The following is a 26,168-nucleotide window of genomic DNA, read 5'->3' as shown; positions in this document are numbered from 1 at the left end:
TCTGCGAGGATCTCGTTGCTCTTCGGTGGAAGGAGAAAGTCCTCTGGCCAAACTTGCAAGAGTTTCTTTCCCCTTCTTTCTCGGATTCCGGTCCCGGCTGCCGAAAATGGCCATGCAGTCGCCTTATTTCAAACCGGTAAGTTGGGTTAGTTTTTAAGAAGAGACGGAAAAAGGATTTCCTGCTCTCTCCCCCCTCCCCTTTACCATGCATCTCTTAATTCAGTATCTTGTGGCGGGCTGTTCCAAGGGAGCCAAAATCGTGATTTACTTTTATTTATTTTTTATTTTAATCCCATTTATATCCCGCCCTTCTCCGAAGACTCAGGGCGGCTTACAGTCTAAAGCACAATTTAGCCAAGGTCAGGTTAGGTGGCTTTCTACAACCCAACTCACCCGTTATTTAACAGAATGACAGAGTTGGAAGGGATCTTACAGGTCTTCTAGTCCAAACCCCAGCACGAGCAGCAGTTTATTTATTTTTTATGTAATATTTAATTTTGTTTTATTTCAGTCGACTTTATTAAGTTTCAAAGAGAGATGAAATACAAAATAACAAAAAAAAAGGAAAACCACGAGAGAAAGGAGATCAAAAAGGGGGGAAAGTTAAAAAGTGACAAAACAAAGAGATTTACTTGGCCCTTTCTTCAGTACAGATGTAAATATGTAGTAAAAATAATCTCTTAGTCTTAATTAAAATAAAAGCACAAAAACATTAAAAAAAACAAATTAGACATCAAAATAGAATTATTTAAGCAAATAATTCTTACTCCAAGTTTACACCTAGGTAAAATATGTGTGTGTGTGTGTGTGTGTGTGTGTGTGTCCAACAGTAAAAGTGAAAATACACAGTATTTCTATAATCATAACAAATCCAAAAATTAAAGCTCTGTGTGTGTGTGTGTGTGTGTCAGTCAGAACTTTGAATTTGCATTGTAAACACCCTTTTGAATGTCTGTCATGCAGTTATTAAGTGACCCGTCAGACTTCCTGTACACTGGCTGTCTGGTTTGGAATTATTAATTAATTAATTGTTAATTAATTATTTGGAATTAATTAAGCAATCTGAAATTAAGGAGAAACTTCCTAACAGTGAGGACAATTGAACAGGGGGCTAGTCTAGAAGACCTTCAAGCTCCATTCCCGGCTCTATTCTGATTAAGTTGTTTGCTTAAGGATGGAGATATTGGCCTGTTTCCTTCAAGATATATACTCACAGATCAAGCAATGATGTTGCTATGTTCAGAACAGTGTTGCTTAACTCCTTCTCGGCTCCCGAGAGGGCGCCATTTTTCTACCCTTAAGATGGCATTTTGGCTCAGGCCTCTAACTCAATGTTACTCAACCTCAGCAAGGTTAAGATGTATGGACTTCAACTCCCAGAATTCCCTAGTTTGGGAATGGCTCGCTAGAGAATTCTGGGAGTTGAAGTCCACAGTCCCCTCGCTGGCAGCTTCTCCCTTCTTTTTTTTTGCCCTACCCATACAACATACACACTTCCATGCCAAACACCTGCATAGAGCTGTGTATATGCAACACGTATCCATGACGCTCCAAAAATTGCTTTATTGAAGCATTTGAATGGGATATAATCTCTGTGAACTATGCAGAATTGACTTGGGAGGCCGGTGTGTGGTGTAGTTGGTTCACATGGTGTGGCAGGATGGAGGGTTTGTTGTTACTGTGTGTTGGGGGGAGGGAGCACGGGGAGAGGCTCAGCTAATCTCAATGCCGCTTGGGGTGTGTGTGAAAGCCCTAATAAGCAGGCATATACATAGAGTGAAGGCTACTGCTAAGCTTGTAAGCCGCCCTGAGTCTTCGGAGAAGGGCGGGATATAAATGGAATTAAAAAAATAAAAAAAAATAAAAAATGTACACATGTTGTACTTTGACAATAAAGGTTTATTGTTGTTGTTATTATTATTATTATTATTATTATTTGAAGTATGAACAAAAGGGTGGGGTCTAAAGCGTGACTTTATAATTGAACATTTTTATTGATTGATCTATTTCTGGGTTTTATTTTTCTTGTGAGCCACCCAGAGTTGTGTTTTAAGTTGGGCGGCCAGACAAATCAAATCACTCGATAACAGTTTTTTTTTTGCACAAAGCCACCTCCCTCCGACTTAAGCCCACGAACCGCATGATGTCTCTGGTTTCTGTTTCAATTCCTTTCAAGCACATGGTCTGTTTCATTTCCCTTCCCAGTAAGGGGAATTTTTTAAGGGAAGTAGTAAACTCAAAAACCTAAAAAGCCCTTTTTGGCAAAATCATCCTGCTGTTCCAAATCTCTTAAGGTGGTGTTTTATCAACCTAGGCAACTTTAAAATGTGTGGATTTCAACTCCTAAAATTCCCCAGCCAGCCCTGCTTAAAGATGTGTGGAGTTCTTGCAAACTACCCAGAGTCACTTTTAGGGAAGATTTTTTATTTTTTATTTTTATTTTAATCCCATTTATATCCCGCCCTTCTCCGAAGACTCAGGGCAGCTTACAATTTAAGCACAAACCAATGTGCTTAGCAATAGCCTTCATTCTATGTATATGCCTCCTTATTAGGGCTTTCGCCCCCCCCCCCAAGCGGCATTATTACAAAGTCAGCTTAATTGCCCCCAACAATCTGGGTCCTCATTTTACCTACCTCGGAAGGATGGAAGGCTGAGTCAACCTTGAGCCTGCTGGGATGCGAACCTGCACTAATTGCAGGCAGCTGGTGTTACTTAAGGAGGCATTAGCCCACTGCTAAGATGGGTGGCATAAAAATTTAATAAACAAATTTCGGCTCAGAATTCCCCAGCAAAACATGCTTTAACTGTATGGACCTCAGGTCCCAAAATTCCCCAGCCAGCGTGATTCTGAAAGCTGAAGACCACATATCTTTTTCTGAGAGCGACTTTGTCTAGCGCAGGGGTTCCCAACTGGGGGGTGCGAGATGATATTCCAGGGGGTGCAAAAACTTGGGTTTTCAAAATTATAGTGTATATCCATAATTCATTGCTATTATTTCAAACTTTTGTAAGCGGTGCGAGAATATATCAGAAGCGTTCTAGGGATGCGGGGTATAGAAAAGGTGGGGAGCTGCTGGTCTAGCGGTTAAGGCACCAGGTTAGAAACCAGGAGACTGTGAGTTCTAGTCTAGCCTTAGTTTGTCTCCGATCAGAATCCAATTCACAAAATAAAATTATGTGGTCCACCAGGTCTACTGCTGTGTTCTTACAAGCAGAGTTTTTGTATGGCTCAAAATCTGGCTATCAGGAGTGTGAGGAAAAGCCATTTAATTCAATCTGATCAGATAAGACTGGATAAGAACTGTAAGGCTGATTAAACCTGGGGCCAGAGGCCAATTATTTTGATAAAGAGATGCTTAAATGAACCAGATGAGTTCTCCAAGACCAAAGAAAGTCCAGAATGGTATCACCTGCCGGGAGCAGTGGGTTAGAGTAGAACAGCGACCCCCCAACCTTTTGGGCATCAGGGACCAGTTTTGTGGCGAGAGGTTTTTCCGTGGCCTGGTGGGGGCGTGGTTTCATGTGCTGCCTGATCCCACGGATGGGGCTTTGCTTGATTCTGGCATGCCCTGGATTAGAAGACCTTCAAGATGCCTTCCAACCCTATGATTCTCTGTTTGATGTTCTAACTCTGAACTTTGCTGGACGAGGATCTGAGTTGGCATTTTGTAGCAGGCGAAGGTTTACTTTCAAACCTATTTTTCAAACAAAATTGGAGGAAGAAAGGCTATTAGATCACGTTGGCCACCTCGAGATATCTACGAACGTAATCAAAGTGGGTTAAACACTTCAGGAAAAACAGAATCACGAGCAACGGGTCCAATGTATGAAAATGCAAACACTAACTAAATCTATCCAGTCACACTGAGAGAAGAAAAATGAACAGCCTGGTTTGGTGACGGGTCTCATTCTTATTCTCCATTCTCCCTTCCATGGGGATTTGATCATTTCTGGGAAGTTTGTCCCTGGGCATTCCAGGAAAGAGAGAGTGGATTCCCAGGTTTGTTTTTTTTTGGCAAAGCAGCAGCTGCAGGCCTGGAGGAGTGAAGCTGGGGAAGGGGGAGGGGGGGAAAGGGTGGAGCGGTTTCATTATCAAGTGCTTGAGCGGAAATCAACTGTGTCCCAAGCACAGGGAAGTAGAGACGCAGGAAAGGGGTTCCCCACGCAGCACCTCAAAGCGAAAATAAGTCAAAGATTATCCTCCGGGGGGGCTTGCAGAAACAGCATGTGGTTAACGGTAGGTAAGGAGGCGGAAGGACCCTTGCTCCCCCATTCTGCTGACTCCTGTCACTGCCCCCCCTCCCCATTCCAGTGAGTGCTGCTTGCAGACTGCTTCAAGCTAGTTCTTGCTTAGCTTAATTAAGAGTGTAGCAAGAAGGGTGAGGATTGCAAGGTGATTTTTTAAAAAAAAAATTTGGTCACACTTGAGATGGCTGAAGTATCACCAGATGATTTGACCCATAAGCAGAATGCAGAATAAGAGAATTGGAAGGGACTTTGGAGGTCTTCTAGCCCAACCCCCCCCCCTGCTCTTATACCCTTCCAGACAAATGGCTCTTCAATCTCTTAAAAACCTCCAGTGACGGAGCACCCACATCCACTGGTTAATTGCTCTCACTGTCAGGAAACTTCTCCTTAGTTCTAGATTGCTTCTTTCCTTGATTAGTTTCCATCCGTTGCTTCTTGTCCTGCCTTCGGGCCCTTTGGAGAATAGCTTGACTCCCTCTTCTTTGGGGCAGCCCCTGAGATATTGGAATACCGCTATCTTGTCACCCCTCATCCTAAACTAGACATGCCCAATTCCTGCAACTATTCTTCATATGTTTCAGCCTCCAGTCCCCTAATCATCTTTGTTGCTTTTCTCTGCATTCTTTCTAGGGCCGCAACATGTTTTTTAATATCATTATAAATATCATTATATCACATGAAAACTGGGTGCAATATTCCAAGTCTGGTCTTACCAAAGCAATATGAAGCAGTACTAACACTTCATGTGATCTTGCTACAATTTCTCGGTTAATGTAGCCTAGAACTGTTTGGCCTTTTTTGGCAGCTGCAGCACACTGTTGGCTCATACTTAAGTGGTTGTCCACTAGGACTCTTAGTGGTTGTCCATTAGGACTCACAGTTAGCATTGCTGAGCCAGGTAATTCTATTCTATTCTATTCTATTCTATTCTATTCTATTCTATTCTATTCTATTCTATTCTATTCTATTCTATTCTATTCTATTCTATTCTATTAAGAGGCATGGACTTCAACTCCCAGAATTCTTCAGCCAGCACTTTGTCTGTGGAATTCTGGGAAATGAAGTCCCCACATCTTAAAGTGCCCCAGGGGTTGACAAATACTGGTTTAAGAGTTGTCAAGAGCTCTTTGTTGGGCAAACCATTACTGGTGATCGACCTGGGGAATTGAATTCCATACTTCTTGAAAGTTCTGAGATTGAAAAAAAAGTGTTTTAAAGCCTTTTGGGGGAGGATGGGGGCAAAGCTTGTAAGCCGCCCTGAGTCTTCGGAGAAGGGCGGGATATAAATGGAATTAAAATAAAAAAATAAATAAATAAAATAAAAATGCTATTATATTTCCCAGGCATTTATTCATGAACCAGTTGAATTAATATCTTTGAACTGGTAGCAGGTTCTGCATTTAATGGCTATTTTTTTTTCTTTTAACTTCTGGTCAGAGTGTTCCTTTTAGTGGTCCGATTTATGGTGGCCTCAAAGATGGGATGACCATATTAGTCTCCGGAAGTGTATTGAAGTCCTGCAAAAGGTGAGTCATTCAAGTGGAAGAGAAAAGGCGGGTATGGGAAGATCCATCAAAAAATCCAAATCTTTTCAAAATATCTGGGCTGCCATGGAACTAGTGAAGCCGCAACTAGAAGGAAGCTCCATCTCTGAACAAGGTGGACCTTTCAGTCCATATTGTATAACCATCATCTACCATCCGGGCATTGATAGGAGTGAGTTCTGAGACAAAATGATGCTTTTCTGACAGATTTGAAGTTTTGCAAATAAGTACAAAGAAATTAGGGACGCAGTGGCTCAGTGGGTTAGGACGCTGAGCTTGTCGATCAGAAGGTCGGCAGTTTGGCGGGTTGAATCCCGAGTGCCGCGTAACAGTCAGCGCCTGTTACTCGTCCCAGCTTCTGCCAACCTAGCAGTTCGAAAGCACATAGAAATGCAAGTAGAAAAATAGGGACCACTACGGTGAGAAGGTAACAGCGTTCTGTGCGCCTTTGGTGTCTAGTCATGCCGGCCACATGACCACGGAGACGTCCTCGGACAAGCGCTGGCTCTTCGGCTTTGGAACGGAGATGAGCACCGGCCCCTAGAGTTGGAAACGACTAGCACGCATGTGCGGGGGAACCTTTACCTTTACCTTTTTTACAAAGAAATTGCTGGTCAGTTGGAACCTTCATTTACGTTGCTTTATGATACAAACACTTCTTAAACAACCCGTTCCCAATACAATCATATTGTAAAACAGGGTTGGGGAACCATGGCCCTTTTATGATTTGTGGCTCAGGAATTCTGGAAGTTGAAGTCCACAAGTCATAAAAGGGCCATGGTCCCCCATCCCTGCTGTAAAGTGTAGAACTGTATAGTTTTGTATGGAATAAAAATGGATGTCTTTCAACTAAATCTGTTCGAAAGTCCTAAAAATTAAACAAGGAGCATGTCTCTTTATGCACATGATAGAAATAGATAGTTCTCAACTTACAACACTAATGAAGCCTGTCTTTGTGATGGTTGTAAAGCAGGTTACCCGCATGACCAACCCAATTTTGCAAGCTTTTTTGCAGCAATCATTAAGCGAACCAATCATTCACTTTAGACTGGTTTTCCCAAAAACTCTGAAAGTAAATGCTAGTTTTCAGCAAAAATGTCATAAAATATGGTCATGTGACCACAGGATGCTGCAAACAGCTATAAATGTAGGCTGGTTGCCAAGTGCCCAAGATGGAATGCATGTGGCCTGTTAACTGTTCAAAATTTGGAATTGGGTCATAAGTAGCCCTGTGGAGCAACATTGTAACTTCAAACAATTGCTTAGCAGCCGGCTGTAAATTGATTACTTGTATGAAGGGTATCTCACTTTGAAATTTCAGCACCTATTTTTGTGGGTTTTTATTGCAAAATAAGAATAGCCTAGCTTAGCCTAGGCCGGAATGGAATGGAATGGAACGGAACAGAACAAAACAGAACAGAATAGAATTCTTTATTGGCCAAGTGTGATTGGACACAAGGAATTTATCTCCAGCACATGAACTCTCGGTGTACATACAAGCAACAAAGTGATAAGTCATAAATTCAGTGATAGTCATAGGATACTAAATAAGCAAAACATAAATCACACTAGACCAGTGTTTTTCAACCTTTTTTGGGCAAAGGCACACTTGTTTCATGAAAAAAATCACGAGGCACTCCACCATTAGAAAATGTTAAAAAATTTAACTCTGTGCCTATATTGACTATATATAAAGTAATTCTCTTGAATAGGAATCAAATAAACACAAAGAAAGTATTTTATAATTACTTTTCAATTTTTCCCACGGCACACCAGGCAACATCTCGCGGCACACTAGTGTGCCGCGGAACAGTGGTTGAAAAACACTGCACTAGACTACTAAATAAAAACAATCGACATAAATACAAAGAACAAAGTAATAGTCATAAGAAGCTAAGGAAATAGGTAATAGGTAGAAGGATAATAGTAATACAGCCCTACTATGTATTTTGATATCCCAGGGCCATAAGACAGTGCTGTGGGAATTAGTTGCTTAGCAGAGTAGTGGTATAGCTGACTCAGGAATTCTGGGAGTTGAAGGTCATGAGTCATAAAAGAGTCGAGGTTGCCTACCCCTAGTATAGGGGGAAAAGCTGTCCTTGTATCTAGTTGTTTTGGTGTGCAATGCTCTGTAGCGTCCTCTTGAGGGAAGAAGTTGAAACAGTTTGTGTCCAGGATATGTGAGGTCTGTAGATATCTTCACAGACCTCTTTCTGGCTTGTGCACTGGGCTCCAATTGGGGCATGTCAGGGTTCTCTTAAAATCTACTATCATCTACAGTTTTGAGTGTGTTCACTTCAAGATTGACACAGATTAAATTTAAAGACACAGATTAAATTTAGCCTTTTAAGCTTATGGTGGCAGTATTTCCCAACCTAAGGAACTTTCTGATGCTGGCTGGGGATTCTGGCAGTTGAAGTTCATACATCTTCAAGCAGCCAAGGTTGAGAAACACTGGTAGAGTGGAACAAATGAATAAAAATATAATTTGTAAGTGGTTTGCCAAGGACTTCTTTTTTCTGTTTACCTTAATACCTGGTCCTCATCCAGATTATTTCTCTTTCTTGCTCTCTGTGCAGATTCCAGGTTGACTTTCAATGTGGCAGTTGCCAAATGCCCAGATCAGATGTTGCTTTCCATTTCAACGTCCGTTTTGATGAGAACTGTACTGTATGCAATTCACACGAAAAGGGCGGTTGGCAGCAAGAAGAAAGGAAATATGATATGGTTTTCCGTAAAGGACATCCTTTTGAGATCCGATTTCTTGTGAAAATCACCTCCTATGTGGTACGAAGATGATACGTCCTCTTTATGGGTTTTAATCATCATCTTTTTTTAAAATATAAATAGTTTGGTTATTGATTTTTACTTTGTACCAATAGAAAAGCATTTTCCAAAATATGTGAAATACAAAATGTCTCAAGACATCCCTTGCTGAATGCCAAAGTGCTATCTCAAGTGGTAAAATGGGCCCCCTCAATGCACACAAAAACCGACTGAGCTTTGATCAGACTTTCTTTTGATCTCATCTGTTTTTTTTATTTATCAACTTAAAACCATCTCCCTCACAGAGCAATTCATTGAGGGACTTACCAAGTTCTGTTTGAATGTTCCATACAGTCTGCCAACGGAGCCTGCCCATTATGGTCATATGTTGTGACTGTCATAATGTAGGTCATCAGATGATCAGACCTGTTTTTATGGCCTTTTTTCCAATGTTCATTAAGTAAAGAACCCATTCTTTACTATTGGCCATTTTTGCCGAAAATTGGGAGTAAACGCTGATTTTATACATAAACATTGTAAATCGCAGTCACATGACAGTGACGCATTGCAAAAGACTGTAAATGCAGACTGGCTGCTAAGTGCCCAAAACACAGTTGGGAGAGAAAGGTGGCTCTTGTAACTTTGCAACAAGGCTGTAAGTACTATTCGGCTGGTCCATCACTAAGCAATTGGTTGTAAGTCAAGGATCACCAGTAATCTCAACTTGGTTTAAGTGTTTTAGAGGGATCTAGCCCTTGTGATTTCTAAAACATGGTTTGTGATCTTCCAGTTGGCCTTATTCATAACTTACTAACGGGTTAGCCTGTTAGGTGGGTTCAACCGTTGTTTTTGTTCCTTCTCTGTTGTCTCAAAGGTGCTTTTTCCAAAAGGCAACTGGACTTCCTTGGTTTTTTTTTTCTTTGAAAACATTTTGCTTCTCAACCAAAAAGCTTCTTCAGTTCTTCAGATCAGAACTGAAGAAGCTTTTTGGATGAGAAGCAAAACATTTCCAAGGGAAATAACAAGTCCAGTTGCCTTTTGGAAAAAGCACCTTTGGGACAACCGTGAACTGGAGCCCTGGTGGCGCAGTGGTTGGAATGCAATATTGCAGGCTCACTCTGCCCACAGAGTTCGATCCTGACTGGCCCAAGGTTGATTCAGCCTTCCATCCTTCTGAGGTCAGTAAAGTGAGGACCCAGGTTGTTGGGGGGCCATATGCTGACATTGTAAACCATCCAGTGAGTGCTGTAAAGCACCATGGGGCAGTGTATAAGTCTGAGTGCTATTGCTGGATGATCGAGAATCTCCACAGACATTTCCTTCTCTGTTGTTGTTGTTCTAGTTGTGACAGGTTGCTCCCTTCTGTCTCTGCCAGGTTCTTGTAGATGGAAAGCAGTATTTGGAATTCAAACACAGGATCCCTCTTTCCCGGGTAAATACCATTGGAATATCAGGAGAACTAGATGTGGTCTCAATCAGCTTCCAAGGTCCAATTGTACGTATTTTATTGATTTATTTTATTTATAAAACACTTCTCCTACCTTCCCTCTGATAAACGGGTGCACTCATTTTTCTTGGGATTAAATGTGTGGAGAATTTAGACAGGGAAATACAAGCCTTTCCCCTTTCCTTCCAGTCTTTGAATAATGCAAAGATTTTCTGACAGTTTCCTGAGTGATTTGGCACAGTGGCTATGAGCAGTGGTTAGAATGCAGTACTGCAGGCTACTTCTGCTCACTGCTGGCTGCCTGCAGTTTGGCAGTTCGATTCTCACCGGCTCAAGGTTGACTCAGCCTTCCATCCTTAAGAGGTTGGTAAAATGAGGACCCAGATTGTTGGGGGCAGTGTGCTGACTCTGTAAACTGCTTAGAGAGGCTGTAAAGCACTTTGAAGGAGTATATAAGTCTAAGTGCTATTGCTATTGGGGGAAGATTAAAAAAAAAGCCAAGATAGTGGCCTAACGTCAACAATCCCTTATGTATGTCACAGACATGATGCACTTCAACGGAGACACAATGGTGATGGCATGTCATTAGTCGCCATCTTGATTTTTTTGGGGGGAGCACCTCTCTATCTTTTGAATTTGCTTGTTGTGAAAAGATATCAGAAAGTACCACATATTTGTATTGTAATTACAGGCAATCATCGACTTACAACTGTAATGGAGCCTAACATTTCTGTTGATAGTTGAGGCACTCACACGGCTGACCTGCTTTTACGAACTTTTTTGTGTGACAGTCGTTAAGCAAGCGCAGCACTTGTAAAGTGAAAGCTGCAGTCCACTCCTATGGGTGTGTTTTGCAGAAACCAGCCAAAAAGTCTGGAAACCAGCAAAAAAATATAAATTGCAGTCACATGATCATGGAACACTGCAACTGATGAAAAGTGAGCCAGTTGCCAAGTGCCCAGAATGTGGTCATGTGACTAAAGGTGTGTGTATACCTCAGTCGGAACCCAGAAACTAGGTTATAAGTATCTTCTGGGGGGAGGGCTTGTCGTAATCTTGGATGGTCACTAAATGACCGCTCATTAAGCAACACTGTCGGCACTATCTAAGGAGTGTTTTTCACTGGCTGAGGAATTCTGGGGGTTGAAGTGCATACATCTTAAAGTTGCTGAGGTTCAGAAAGACTGATCTGGAGGTAGCTCTTCCTTCTGATACTTGCTCATATAATTTCCTTCAATTTCTGATTTTTTTTCCAGACCTATCCAGTTTGTTCCAACCCAATTTTCCCAACATTCTCACAGGTATGACGTACGGTTCTTTTCTTTAAAAAATCTATGGAAATGTCTCCTTTTTTCTCCCCTATATTAATTGTTCTTACACCATGGAGAAGGAATTAGAGAAATAGCCCAGATGAAGTAGTATTAGCCAGTGTGGTGAAGTGATTAAGATGTTAGACCAGGGCTCTTCAAACTTGGCAACTTTAAGACTTGTGGACTTCAACTCCCAGAATTCCTCAGCCAGCCCTGAAGTTGAAGTCCACAAGTCTTAAAGTTGCCAAGTTTGAAGAGCCCTGTGTTAGAGTAAGATAATCCCAGTTTCAAAGCTGGATGGCATAGGGCCACCTATTGTTTGTCAGACCAACCTACCTCACAGGCTTGTTGTAGTAGAGACTTGGGGGGAAAGAATGGTCCTAAATGAAAGATGGTATATAAATCTTAACAAGCAAACAAATAAAAATTGTTAGGCATATGGTGCTAGCCTACAATGTTGGGTTGAAAATATATTAACCATAATGCTATGGCTTTAAGAAGTTAATTGGCCAATGGGTGTGTAAGTGTTCTCATGGCCATAAGAGGAAGCTAGGAACGTAGCTTCTCTCTCTCTCTGAATTCACTGATTTCTACTGTTACTGTTTTTTGCTCTGCTGTTGGTTTACTACTGTTGTAACCTGAACTGTGTATTGACCTCTGGACCGGTAAGAAGACTTTGTATTTTGGATTACTCCGTGGACTGTTGCTATTGTTTATGACCTGGACTGTTTATTTTTTGACTGTGCATTTTTGTTCTTACACCACCTCAAAAGTAAACTACTTTTTGTTTTTAGAACTCAGTGTACTTCTGTGTGTGACTTTTACTGCTCTCAGTACCATTCCTTGTCTGTGCAACTCTTTGGTAGCACAAGGAGACCTCTGCACAATAAATTTCATAACACTGGTTATGGGCCCAGGCCTGTACTGAGAGTAAGTACACACAGTATTCCTAGCTGAGTTTGTATTTGGTGTAAAATGGCACAGGAACTGTTGTCAGGCATCTCCTGGATAACCCGGTTGGATGGGACAAACTATGTTTCCTGGTCCACAAAATGCTGCTTGCTTTTGCGCAAGGAAGGACTATGGGCTGTTGTAAATAACCCACCAGATACTACTGCTTGGGATCCAGATGACGAAGAGGATGCAAAGAAGTTAGACAACTTTAAACGTAGCAGCGAGAAAGCTCTTTGCATTATTGGACTAACACTGAATGACCAGCAGCTTGTCCATATTCGTGGTGAGGAGTCTGCTGCTAGGTGTTGGGACGTTTTGCGAAGGCTTTATGTTCGAGACAGTGTGGGTGCACATATACACCTTACACGTAAGCTGTTTAGGGCTCGTCTGCAGAAGAATGGAGATATGCTGACCCATTTAAATTACATGAAGGCAACTTTTCAAGAGCTTCATGAAAAGGAGCTGATTTTTTCAGAGTTGCATCAGGTCTACATTATTCTGTCATCTTTGGATGAGAGTTATGATGAGTATGTTTCTTCTTTGGAAGTCCTGACCAGAGAGGAACTGACATTGACTAACATTACTGGGAGACTGCTGGAAGAGTCCAGAAGGAGGCGTGACAGAGACCAGCTGAGAGAGACACAGCCACAAGAGGAGCAGCAATTCACCACTGCTTACAACGTCAAGAAATGTTATTCTTGTGGGGCTAAAGGGCATATAGCCAAATTCTGTAGAAAGGGTAAAAAACAGAATGTGAATAGCAGTGGGAAGGCTAAGAAGGGCATTGGTTTGGCTATTTCTGGTGAATCAACATCCAGAAATAATGAATTGTGGGTTGTTGATAGTGGGGCTTCACAATGCATTACTAAAGTGAAAGAGAGGTTTATTAATATGAAAAACAGCAACCAATATGTTTCACTGGCAAACGGTTGGAGGATGAAGGCCTTTGGTGAAGGTAATTCCTATTGTCCATGCATTGATGAACAGTTACCTATGTTATATATACCTAAACTAAGATTCAACTTGTTATCTGTAAGGGAATTGGTTAAGGTTGGGTTTGTGGTAACATTCAGAGGGGAGCAATGCACTATTGAGAGGAATGGAACCTGTGTAACTGCTAATTTGAAAAATGGTTTATTCGTTCTCACAAGTAACCAGGTTAGTACAGTTAAAGCTAACTCAATATGTGAGAACAAGAAGCCACATGATGAATGTATACATTTATTGCATAGGCGGTTAGGGCATGTAAACTTTAACTCACTACGTAAAACAGTGGAATTAGTAGAGGGAGTTAAACTGAAGCCATGTAGTAAGTATTTGAATTGCAATGCCTGTAATCAGGAAAAGAGCAAGGCAACTCCTGCAAACAGGATAAACAGCTTCAAAACAACTGTACCTTTGGAAGTTGTGTTTGCTGATTTAATTGGACCCATGAAACCAAGTTTAGGAGGGTCATGTTATGTTTTAAGTATATTGGACCACTACTCTAGATATGGTTTTTGTTATCTGCTTAAGTCAAAGGCAGATACTTTCCAACAATTTGCAAACTGGCTGAAGTTCGTGGAGAGAAAAACAAAGAGAAAGGTTCAGTGCATAATTACTGATAATGGTACTGAATTTACAAACAAGCGCTTTGTTGATATGCTAGAATCTGCTGGTATTGAGCATAAACGTTCAGCCCCTTATAGGCCTCAACATAATGCTTTTGTTGAGAGACGTGGGCAAACGTTACAAGCCATGATGAGAACTATGTTAAGAGATTCTGGCTTAACAGATAGACTGTGGGGGGAGGCAGCAAAATGTGCAAACCATGTTCTGAATATAGTTGTTAATACTTCTACTGGTAAAATACCATATACTATATGGCATGGTAGAAGACCAAACCTTGATTACCTGCACACATTTGGCACCCCAGCTTGGGTCCACATTCCTGCACAACTCAGGAGTAAAGGCCAACATAGGGCTAGGCAATTATACTTCGTAGGTTACGAAGCTAATCACAGATCCTATCGTTTCTGGGAACGAGGCACAACTAATGTATATAACAGTGCTAGTGCAAAATTCCTTGAGCACGTTGGTTGGGATAGGTTAGAGCAAGTAACTGTTAATACTGATCCTCTAGTGTTTGAGGACTCCTCTGATAACGTAACTAGTAATGATAATACATCTCCTGTAAATATGAAAGATGAAGAGGAGATAGGGGAGATAGAAGAGAAATCAGAGGAAGGAAAGGAGACAGACATTCAAAGCCCTGTAATTTCTTGGCGTTCAATGCGTATCAGACATCCACCTGATCGCTATGAAGCTAGTATAGTATGTCAAGTTAGTGTAGAGCCATCTAACTATGATGAGATCAGGATGTATCCTGAAAAGGAACAAGCATCATGGAAAGCTGCAATGAACAGGGAGTTGAATTCTTTGGAGAATCTTAAGGTTTATGTGAAAGCAAAACTGCCACCTGGTGAGCAAGCTATAGGTTGTAAATGGATATATAAAATAAAGAAGGGTGTAGACGGAACTATAACCCATAAGGCACGTTTGGTTGCACAAGGTTTTGCCCAAACTACTGAGGATTATGACGAAGTGTTTGCACCCAGTCTAAGGGCGACTACTTTAAGAGCAGCTTTAGTATGGGCGGCTAAAAACCAATATATGGTTAATCATGTAGATGTTGAAACTGCATATTTACATGCTCCATTGCAACATACTATTTATTTAAGAATACCACCAGGATTGACCAGTGATAGAGACCATGATTGTTGGGAATTAAAGAAAAGCCTCTATGGATTGAAACAATCAGGCTATGAGTGTAATACATGTTTAGTTAATGAGTTAAGTGCAATAGGTTTTGTAGCCAGTAATGCTGATCCTTGTTTGTTTAGAAGAGAACACAACGGAGCATTATCTTTTATTTTATTATTCACAGATGATATTGCAATAATAACAAAAACTGAGTTAGAAGCACAAACTATCATTTCAAGATTGCAAAATAAATTCACAATTAGAAATCTTGGAGAAATTAGCCACTATTTGGGGTTAGATATTATGAAAACGAATAGGGGTTTTAAGGTGTCACAAGCCAGTAAAATATCTCAGTTATTAAAGAGATACAATATGGAAATGTGTAAACCAGCTAAAACTCCGATGGCTATGGATTTTAAGGACACTAATGTTGAGAGTCCTGTATTTGATAAGACTATGTACCAATCTTTGATAGGAAGTCTTATGTATCTGAGTAATTGGACTAGACCTGATATTTCTTACTGTGTAAATCAATTAGCTAGGTACAACAATAATCCAACTGTTAGACACTGGCAATCAGCTAAACGAGTATTAAGATATCTGAAGCAGACTATTCACTACTCGTTATATCTAGAGCCAAATCGTGAGTTAATCCTTACTGCATATGCAGATGCGAGTTTTGCCTCTGATACAAACAGTCGTAAATCTACCTCAGGGTTGGCTGTAATGTTGGGTGATTCTTTGATTGGATGGAAGTCCATTAGGCAAAAACACATAAGCTTATCTACAATGGAGGCTGAATTTTCATGTCTATCAGTGTTATGTACAGAACTGCTAGTGTACAAACAATTATTGTTAGATATGGGTTTAAATGTAAATGATCCATTTATTGTGTATGAGGACAATCAAGCTGCGATAAAGATGGCTAATAGTGCTGCAGTAAGAACAAGATCTAAACATACTGATCTTCGTTATTTAAATGTCAGACAATGTGTCAAAGATAAATTAATACAGTTAGAGTATTGTCCATCTGATGTAAATATTGCAGACCATTTTACGAAGGTACAAAGTGCTGTGAAACACAATGCTAATTGTGAAAGAATGTGCATAAGATTGTAAGAGTTATATATTATTCTACCCAAAGGGGAGAATGTTAGGCATATGGTGCTAGCCTACAATGTTGGGTTGAAAATATATTAACCATAATGCTATGGCTTTAAGAAGTTAATTGGCCAATGGGTGTGTAAGTGTTCTCATGGCCATAAGAGGAAGCTAGGAACGTAGCTTCTCTCTCTCTCTGAATTCACTGATTTCTACTGTTACTGTTTTTTGCTCTGCTGTTGGTTTACTACTGTTGTAACCTGAACTGTGTATTGACCTCTGGACCGGTAAGAAGACTTTGTATTTTGGATTACTCCGTGGACTGTTGCTATTGTTTATGACCTGGACTGTTTATTTTTTGACTGTGCATTTTTGTTCTTACACCACCTCAAAAGTAAACTACTTTTTGTTTTTAGAACTCAGTGTACTTCTGTGTGTGACTTTTACTGCTCTCAGTACCATTCCTTGTCTGTGCAACTCTTTGGTAGCACAAGGAGACCTCTGCACAATAAATTTCATAACAAAAATAAAATAAAAATAATCTGGTTAACTTAAACATACTTGGCCTGAATTAGTTCTGAGATAGTTACAAATTGCCCTCGAGTTAGCAACCATTCAAAGTTACAGCGGAATCCAAAAAAGCTGCTTATGACCCGGATTCTAATTTCCATCATCACTCCCTCCTGCACCCACTGTCACATAACCACATTTTGCGCACTTGGCAACAGGCCTACGTTTATGGCCATTTGCAGCATCCTTGATCATATAACCACGATTTATGCTTTAGCAGGAAACTAGAGTTAACTTCCAGTTTCTAGCAAAAAATGCCTGCCGGATTTGCTGCATGGGGGCTCAGTTGCGATCATAAGTCGAGGTCTACCTATATAGAGATACAATCCCTCATCCCGCAGGTTAAATAATATTGTAAGACAGACTCTAGATATTGATCTTTATGTGTATTATTATTGTTGGTGTTTGCTTAGACAGGTCACATTCAATAATGGCACCCCTTTCCTGCGGAGCAAAGTGGTATGGTCCTTGTTCTGTCCTCACTACACATTACCTCACGGGTCTTCAAACTTGGCCCTTTTATGGCTTTTGGACTTCAACTCCCAGAATTCCTCAGCCAGCATGCCTGGCTGAGGAATTCTGGGAGTTGAAGTCAAAAAGTCATAAAAGGGCCAAGTTTGAAGACCCCTGCATTACCTTGTGTGTAGCTCAATATAGAGTTAAACCAGTGGTGGGATTCAGCCGGTTCACATCAGTTTGGCAGAACTGGTAGCTAATTTTTTGTTGCCCAGGCCCAGAATGGACTTCCGGAAGCGGCATCCACATGGAGAACCGGTTGTTCACATAATTGAATCCCACCACTGAGTTAAACCGTTTATTCTTTAATAAACCAGACCATATAGGTAGATCTTGATGCTTTATTAAAGGAACAGGATGGTGAAACTGGAGAAGAATAGAAACACATGCAGTAAGAACCTGAATACAAAATAAACAATATTGAGTTGCTGGTGAGCATAATAATTAACAAATACTGATAAAGTCCAAGTCTCATCAGCAGTGCTATGTATATGGGACTTGGATTTTTGTTCTCTGATGAACATGCACCACAGATTAGGCTGGGTTCTGGAAGCAGGTGATTCTGTTTCCTCAGAATGGCTTCTCAGGATGCACCTGGTTTTTTCCCCCTTGAATGAGGGAGGATGGGAAGATGGGCATTCTGTAGGGTCAAAACACTACTAAAAGCAACTTTCTAAAGAATGAAAGGTTTTATCTTTGGCCACTAGGTGGAGCTCAGTACATGTTAGAGAGCAATAAGAGCATACAGGTAATCCCCGAGTTGTGAGCGTTCACTTAACGCTTGTTCAAAGTTGCGTGATGAGTGCCTCTAGTGCTTACGAGCAAGCCCTGAAGTTACAAATATTGCAGCACCACAGCAGTCTCCCTAGGCACCAGGCCTTTAATACTCACCCTGCGAAGATCGAGATCCTTTGCTTTCTTGGCTGCTCCAGGTCTTCGGTGCCTTCGCAGAGAATGGAGGCCTAAAGTAACACAAGATCACGTTAGATCATTGGGGTGAGATCTCACGCTATTGATCTCATGTGATCCCACGGTACTTTAGGCCTCTGTTCTCTGCAACAGAGAATGGAACCGAAGTTGGGGGATGCTTCCATGTGCCTCTGGAAGCCGGATCCAGGCTCCAGAGGCATTTTCCAGGCCTCTGCTGCCCTGATCTAAGGCCAGGGGACACTTCTTCACCCCACTGCGGCCCGATCCAGTCTCTGAAGGCATTTTCCAAGCCGCTGCCAGTTGGATCTAAGACTGGCGAATGCTTCCATGTTCTCCCATGGCCCAACCCAGGCTCTGGAGGTGTTTTCCAGGCCGCAGAAGTGTTCCCCGGCTTCAAATCTGGGCGGTAGCAGGAACAACAGCAGAATGTGGCAGGAAGGGAGGGGGAAGCATGCAGTATTTTAGTGGGTCGGGGAGGCCTTGGGGGCCTGTTCCAGCACTAGGCCCTCCATGGCCTTCCCTACCCTGAGATACCTCATGTTCGCTTAATGAGCCATGTGCGTTTTAACGAGCAAGGGAGTGATCTTCTTCGAGGTAGGAGATTCACTCTATGAGTTTTCGAGTTACGAGGGGAATGGGCAGGCTCCATTACACTCATAGCTCGAGGACTACCTGTACAGATATACAAACTGCTGTAAGTATAACAGTCCTTACTGTTTAGGACTCTTTTTTAAAAAAAAAAATCCCATTTATATCCCGCCCTTCTCCGAAGACTCAGGGTGGCTTACAATCTAAGCACAAATCAATGTGCTTAGCAATAGCCTTCATTCTATGTATATGCCTGCTTATTAGGGCTTTCGGGGGCCCCCAAGCGGCATTATTACAAAGTCAGCTTATTGCCCCCAACAATCTGGGTCCTCATTTTACCTACCTCGGAAGGATGGAAGGCTGAGTCAACCTTGAGCCTGGTGGGATGCGAACCTGCACTAATTGCAGGCAGCTGGTGTTACTTAAGGAGGCATTAGCCCACTGTTCCACCAAGACTCTACCACACTGAGCAATGTTTTGGGAAACAAAGAGATGGGAACGGGAAGATTTCATTCATGAACACTGGCAGGGATTAGATGACAATTGGGTTCTGCTTTAGAGAGCTGAGAGTTGCAAAATGAATTGCAGCCCATAGTGTGGTGTCACTGTACAGTTGACAAAAAAGGGAAGATGTGCAATGACATCATGAGGCACATGGTGTCTTTGTGGATTGTACTGGATGCCTACCTATTTCTCCCAATTTGCCTCTGCTAAAAAAAAGTCTGGCAGGTTTTTCAACTGGTGTGAAATCTGCAAAAGCTATTGGACGAAAACAGTGACATAAATGAAATATGCAGACTTCAAAACAAAACAGAATGGGTTGTTGGGATATGCTTGAAGACAATTGCCAAGAATTTGAGACCAAGAGTAGCACGAGTGTCCACTGTCCAGTGTTTCTCAACCTCAGTAACTTTAAGATGTGTGGACTCAACTTCATCCTTGCTGGATAATTTTGGGAATTAAAATGCACACTTCTTAAAAGTTGCCAAGGTTGAGAAACAGCTGTCAAGAGCTCTTGGTTGGGAAACTATTACTCGTGCTGGATCTGGTCCTTGCATTCTGGCTGTGATGTTGCCATACTCTGCGGCTTTGGGGGAACTGGAGTACTCACTGTGAGCTGCTATTGAAATTTCCTAGGTAGAGTTGTCAAAGGGCTTTATGGCAGACATTTTGCAACTGGCAAAACGAAGTAGTTAACTCTTGCAGGAAGAGGAGAAACCAGGATTAAAAATATCTCTTACTGGGTTGGAATTACTATCGGTTCTGCTTTAAGGAATTATTGGATTCCCAAGCTTTTTGATAAAAGTTTGGCTTATGTTTATATTTGGATTTTTTTAAAAAAAACCAAAACCTTTGCATGTAAAATCCTGACTGCTGTTCTGTTTTGTTCATAGCCAATTGCCTATCCCATTGGACAATGCATTCAGCAACAAATTTATGTAAGTCTTTATCATATTAGCAATATTTGCACATTTTTTCTGACCCATCAGTTATGAAGGATTTCAACCCTAGGCTAACATGGAATTATGAGAGTCAAAGTCCCACACATTTAGGGATCTGATTCTACTCAGGTAGGAATCCTCTGAAATGGGCACAAAGGATCATGGTAGGAATTTTGGCTCAGCGTGGGAACCCAGTCACCATGTTTGCACATTATGTGAATCAGGTTATCACAGTCAGACCTGCCCTGACTTGGTCCTTTAGTCAAGAAAAACCTTCGACTCCATTTGTAGTGACAGATATACTTTTACTAAAAGCCAAGTGGATTACAGTATAGCAAAAGCCAGAACTAAAGTCCGCCCGCCAAAATTCCCTGGTTAACTTTCCCCATCCGGTTCCTCTCCCCCCCTCCCCCCCCTCTTATTGTCCAATTATATTTGAATAAATTGTTTTGGGAATAGTTGCTTCAACGGGGGTGGGCAGGCTGGGGAGCCATTGCATTCCATTCCCAGAATTTTGACCTTCAGCTGGTGCCTCTGGATGGTAGGATGAGTAGTTGGCTTCATTAGTTTCACTTTCCCCCAAATAGTCAACCCCCTCCCGTTGGGCTCCCTCATCCCATAGCTCATGGCAGACTGACAGTGAAGGTGAAAAGCAAATGATAGCAGTCCTGACAATCACATTCAGCCATAATGTGCTTGATTAGTATAGGCCAGAGGTCTTCAAACTCGGCCCTTTTATGACTCGTGGACTTCAACTCCCAGAATTCCTCAGCCAGTGTGCCTGGCTGAGGAATTCTGGGAGTTGAAGTCCATGAGTCATAAAAGGGCCGAGTTTGAAGACCCCTGGTATAGGCTGTGCCGGGTACGGGAACTCAGCAACTGGAAGTTGTTAATGTGTCTTAAGCTTGTGTGACAGCAAAAGTGGGTAGCAGTTAGGTGCTGGACTCCGCTTCAAGCCCCTCCCCCCTGCCATGGGGGGCTTTGGGTGCACTGTGCTCTCACAGCTCAACCAGCCTCATTGCGTCATTGTTATGCGAAGATATTGGAGGGGGGAGTATTATATATGTCCCCTGAGTCTCCAGAAGAAAAGGAGGGCATAAATCTAAGATACCTAATAAAAATGAACCGGTATGAACCCAACCGTAGTAATCTGATGTAGCTTTTCTAATAAGAGCTGCAATAGGAAGGAATCAGTGCTGCGGGTTGGACTTGAGCATCCTTGGAATTTCCCATAATGCACCAGATTTAACTAGGCCCCTTGGGCATTGTGGGAAATCTGAATAGCTTGAAAGCCTTTTGAAAAGAATTCTTTAAGAAGTCAGCAGTGAATCACGGTACGGCCTTGGTGCTCTGGGAAAAAACCTGAAAGATGCCAGAGGCTAAGGCCATCAGTGGACATTTACAACTATGACCAGGAAGAACCATTGGTGTTTTCTTAGGGGAAAAGGCTACGCTTAGGTGGATAATCAAAGATGTCACCAGGAGGAGGTCAAAACAGTCAACATGGCAATAGAAGCTCTGCCCTCTTTTTATGTGAATGAGCGTGCACATTAAAGAGGGCAGGGATTTAATAATAATAATAATGATGATGATAATAATAATAATAGTTTCACATTTAATATGTGAGTGCAGCAAAATTGCGCAAACTGATTACAAGGCTAGACATGACCGAGTTGCTAAACTAATCCACTGGGCATTGTGTAAAAAATACAACTTGCCTGTGTCCGAAAAGTTGTGGGAACATAGGGTAGAAAAAGTTGTTGAGAATGAGAGGGTGAAGATCTTGTGGGACTTCCGAATACAGACAGATCGCCATTTGGAACACAACATGCCTGATATTGCAGTCATAGAGAACCGAAGCGTGCAGTTGATTGACATCGCTGTACCAGGAGATGCCAGAGTCGAAGAAAAAGAACTGGAAAAAAATACGAAATACCGCGACCTGGCCATCGAAACTGCGATTATGGATGAAACGTGTAACAGTGATACCTATTGTCATCGGGGCACTGGGAACTATGACCAAAAACTTTGCAAAATACATCAAGAAATTGCAGCTTCCTGCAATAACTCCAACAAAGCTACAAAAAACTGTGCTACTTGGAACATCTTACATTTTAAGGAGATACCTGGTTGATACCTAGGATGCTGGCAGCAACCCGTGTCAACCATTAGTGCCAGTCAATTTAAGTGTTCAGTTGACTGAGTTTCAATTTTTATGAATAAAAGTTTTATAATAATAATAATAAAGTTGGAAGGGACCTTGGAGGTCATCTACTGCAACCCCCTGCTCAGGCAGGAAACCCTATACCATGTCAGACAAATGGCTGTCCAGTCTCTTCTTAAAAACTTCCAGTGTTGGAGCATTCACAGCTTCTGGAGGCAGGTTGTTCCACTGGTTAATTGTTCTAACTGTCAGGAAGTTTCTCCTTAGTTCGAGGTTGCTTTTCTCTCTCCTTGATTAGTTTCCATCCATTACTTCTTGTCCTGCCTTTGGGCGCTTTGGAGAATAGCTTGACTCCCTCTTCTTTGGGGCAGCCCCTGAGATATTGGAACACTGCTATCATGTCACCCCTAGTCCTTCTTTTCATTAAACTAGACATACCCAATTCCAGCAACCGTTCCTTATATGTTTTAGCCTCCAGTCCTGCAATCATCTTTGCTGCTCTTCTCTGTACTCTTTCTAGAGTCTCAACATCTTTTTTACATCGTGGTGACCAAAACTGTTTGATTATGCCATGGCATCTGACTTTTTTTTTCCAGACCCACTCTATTGAACATCCTTATACAATTGGCCTTTGTTGATCTCTGATTGATAATTTGAAGGTGCAAAGTGGAAAGAAAAGGCAGATTAAATATAATACGCTTTGTGTGTATATTCTCTCCACAGCCTCTCCCTTACCGAGCTACCATCTACGGGGGCCTTTTTCCATCCAAATCAATAATAATCTCCGGTTCTGTGTCCCCTTCTGCCCAGAGGTAAAGACTAAGAAATATTATTGGTAAAATTTCCTTCTGCACGATTTTAGCCTGAATTCCTTTCGAATGAATGGTTTTGGGCTGCACAATTAAGTTGCCTTTTGAAAAAGCACATTAGAGACAACCGTGTAATGCAAGTGGTATCATCTACCAGAATATTTATATAAGCCTGAAATGTCTATAAAGTACATACGCATAACAAAAACTCTTGAGACATCTTAAAGACCAACAAATTGATCGTGACGTAGGTACAGTGACTGAAGATAATATATTTGTGCAGCAGTTTGAATTCAAAGGGAAAACTGTTTTGTAACACGCAAGGGCGCTTATGTTGCACCCATCAGTAACTCCTGAAATAACATGCAGGTTCCCCCCCCCCCCTGAATCATGCTGATTCCTAGAAAAGATGCTGCAATTTTAAGAAGTTGCAGAACGGACCTGTGAAGCATATTTTCCGTTTCAGTCAAAAATGCTGCATGGCTGTAATTTATTATTGCATTTATTTTATTATTAAACATATATGCCCACCCATCTCACTACTATAGCTCTGGACGGCTTATAAGATTTATCAGACTGTAAAGTGAGTCTCCATCCTTTTCTGTGTTTTGTATTTTACCTTTAGTGATAAAAAATAAATAAATATGTTTGGAAAAAAAATAAATGAAGTGAGGCTCCGTCAATAGATGATAAAGAGACACTGCAAATGAACATCAGTGTTCCTAGAGTGAGTTGGCCATTCTTCTGAAATGTATTCCTTCCAGGAACAAAGTTGGCCAGCCAAAAGCATAGCTAGTTGGGTGACAGAATGAACACCTCTTTGTCATCAATGCTCATTGTTCAGATCTGTTACCTTGCCCTATGAAATAAAATGAGGGGAAAGGACACACACCCAGGCACGGACACACCCATTCCAAAAGCACTACATGTGATAAAATGAACTTTGCTGTACTTTTTTTTAAGTGCAATTAAAAATAAAGAAGCATTACTAGTCACCCTCCATGCATGATGGTGTATGATGTGGTTATCTATCTATCTATCTATCTATCTATCTATCTATCTATCTATCTATCTATCTATCTATCTATCATCTATCTATCTATCATCTATCTATCTATCTCTATTATCTGTCTGTCTATCTATCTATCTATCTATCTATCTATCTATCTATCTATCTATCTATCTATCATCTATCTATCTATCTATCTATCTATCTATCTATCTATCTATCTATCTATCTATCTATCTATCTATCTATCTATCTATCTATCTATATCATCTATCTATCTATCTATCTAGTGAACCCCTTTTTCCAGATCTCTTTAAAGAATCTATTTGGTAAAAAGATTCTTGCTCGCCGGGTTCACACAGGAATTTCCTTTGAGAAAAATAATGGCTTTTGAATCAGCAATATAATATCTTCAGAAATTGGAATGTTCATTGTGTTGTTTCTGGATGTCGGGTCTCCTGTTTAGTCTGCGCCACAACCTATGTGTCTTTTTATGTAGGTTCCACATCAATTTGAAAGCGGGGAACGATACTGCTTTCCATCTCAATCCACGGTTTGATGAGAACGTGATTGTTCGAAACTCTAACCTCAACATGCGCTGGGGTTCAGAAGAGCGACACTTGCCCTGTGGGATGCCTCTGTTGCGTGGCCAACCCTTTACCGTAAGTCAAAGCAGTTTGGTTGCTCAACCTAGGCTAAATGATTTTGTGAACTGACTTAACTTTGCATTTATCAGGCTAGCCTAATGCATGAATTTCAGAGTCCTCGGTTCACCCACACAACAACACTCTCTTAAAAGTTGCACTGCTTACAATCACAGTTAAGACTGGAATTTTGGTCATACATTGGTGTGGTCATAAGTCAAGCCAACATGTTATCAGACCCAATTTTACAACCATTTTTACGGTGGACCTAAAGCAAGTCACTTCACAATTCAATCACCAACTAATCACTGTTAAACTTGAACTAGGAATGAGTGTCAGAATCATAATTAGCACAACATAAATTGCTAAATAAAATAATAAACAACTATGGTATTAATATATTGTATAAATAATGCAGTATGATGTAATATATACATTTCTTCCATATTGCTATGTATTTATTCTGATTTAAATATTTTGTAAAATTGAAATGTGGTAAACTAAAGTAAACCCAAATTTGGGGTGTGGTACTAATGCGTATATTAGGTTAAAATCTCAGACTGAGTTAAAATCTGTATCAGGGTTACTTTTAGTTATTCTGAATACTCATCATTTAATGACTTTGAGGACATCATCAGTTTTTGCAGATGCCTCTGTGAAACACATTTGCTGGTTTGTTGACTGGAAAATGGGTAATTTGTGATACAAATTAAATAAAATAAAAACTGAACTATCTGGGTTATATTATGGGACCCCATTAAAGTTATTACAAACATGCATTTTATCTTTGCAGATATGGATTCAGTGTGAAGCACACTGCTTCAAGGTGGCTGTGAATGGACAGCATCAGTTTGAATACAATCATCGCACACATAACCTACTCCAGATAAATCTGCTCGAAGTGGACGGAGACATAATGTTGACCAATATCCAGGCTTAAAGTTGTCAGTAGAGGCCCATTTTTGGATGGATGTGCAATTGATGGGAAATGTTGAGCTTTACTACCTAAAGTTTGAATAAATGCTCCTTTCAGATCATGTTTAAGAAACATATAAGTTCAGATTTTTTCCCTTCCAACCTAATTACATGAATAAACTTGTTTTGTTCATATCTAGTTTTGTTTGCTGACTCAAGTGTGGTAAACTGAAAATCTGGTTAGACATGGAAATTTCAGGAATATATCCTTCCTTTCTGCTGCTTTGGACTCTTGATTTAAGTAAATGGGAAAAGAATTTCAGTAGCCAACTACCAATAATATTCCTGACAGACAGTGCCCAATTTATTTGGGTGATGTTGCAGTATTTAAAGAGCGTTTTGCCTGCTGAAAAGCCTACAGTAGCTTAGAAAATAATGATCAGTCTCTGAATTTGCAAGCGTCGGT

The 26,168-nt window shown here is 41.0% G+C and overlaps 1 protein-coding gene across 2 annotated transcripts; it reads left to right on the top strand.

Annotated features, from left to right (window-relative positions):
- On the top strand, nucleotides 1-25,861 carry LGALS9 (galectin 9). Of its 2 annotated transcripts, none has more exons than XM_081346619.1 (9): nucleotides 1-136; nucleotides 5,689-5,777; nucleotides 8,375-8,582; nucleotides 9,937-10,056; nucleotides 11,265-11,309; nucleotides 20,114-20,158; nucleotides 23,049-23,137; nucleotides 24,643-24,805; nucleotides 25,581-25,861. In XM_081346619.1, exons 1-9 carry the CDS (start codon nucleotides 107-109, stop codon nucleotides 25,725-25,727), a joined length of 936 nt encoding a protein of 311 aa, XP_081202745.1. In that variant the 5' UTR covers nucleotides 1-106; the 3' UTR covers nucleotides 25,728-25,861. The 2 variants fall into 2 exon arrangements, with proteins under 2 accessions (XP_081202745.1, XP_081202746.1); XM_081346620.1 differs by lacking the exon at nucleotides 1-136 and adding an exon at nucleotides 4,122-4,240.
- Nucleotides 25,862-26,168: the final 307 nt, after the last annotated feature.

This window comes from Vipera berus, assembly GCF_964194415.1.
Source record: "Vipera berus genome assembly, chromosome: 1".
Lineage (NCBI taxonomy): Eukaryota > Metazoa > Chordata > Lepidosauria > Squamata > Viperidae > Vipera > Vipera berus.
Note: the sequence above shows the minus strand (reverse complement) of the source record. Positions and strands in the feature narration are given on the sequence as shown.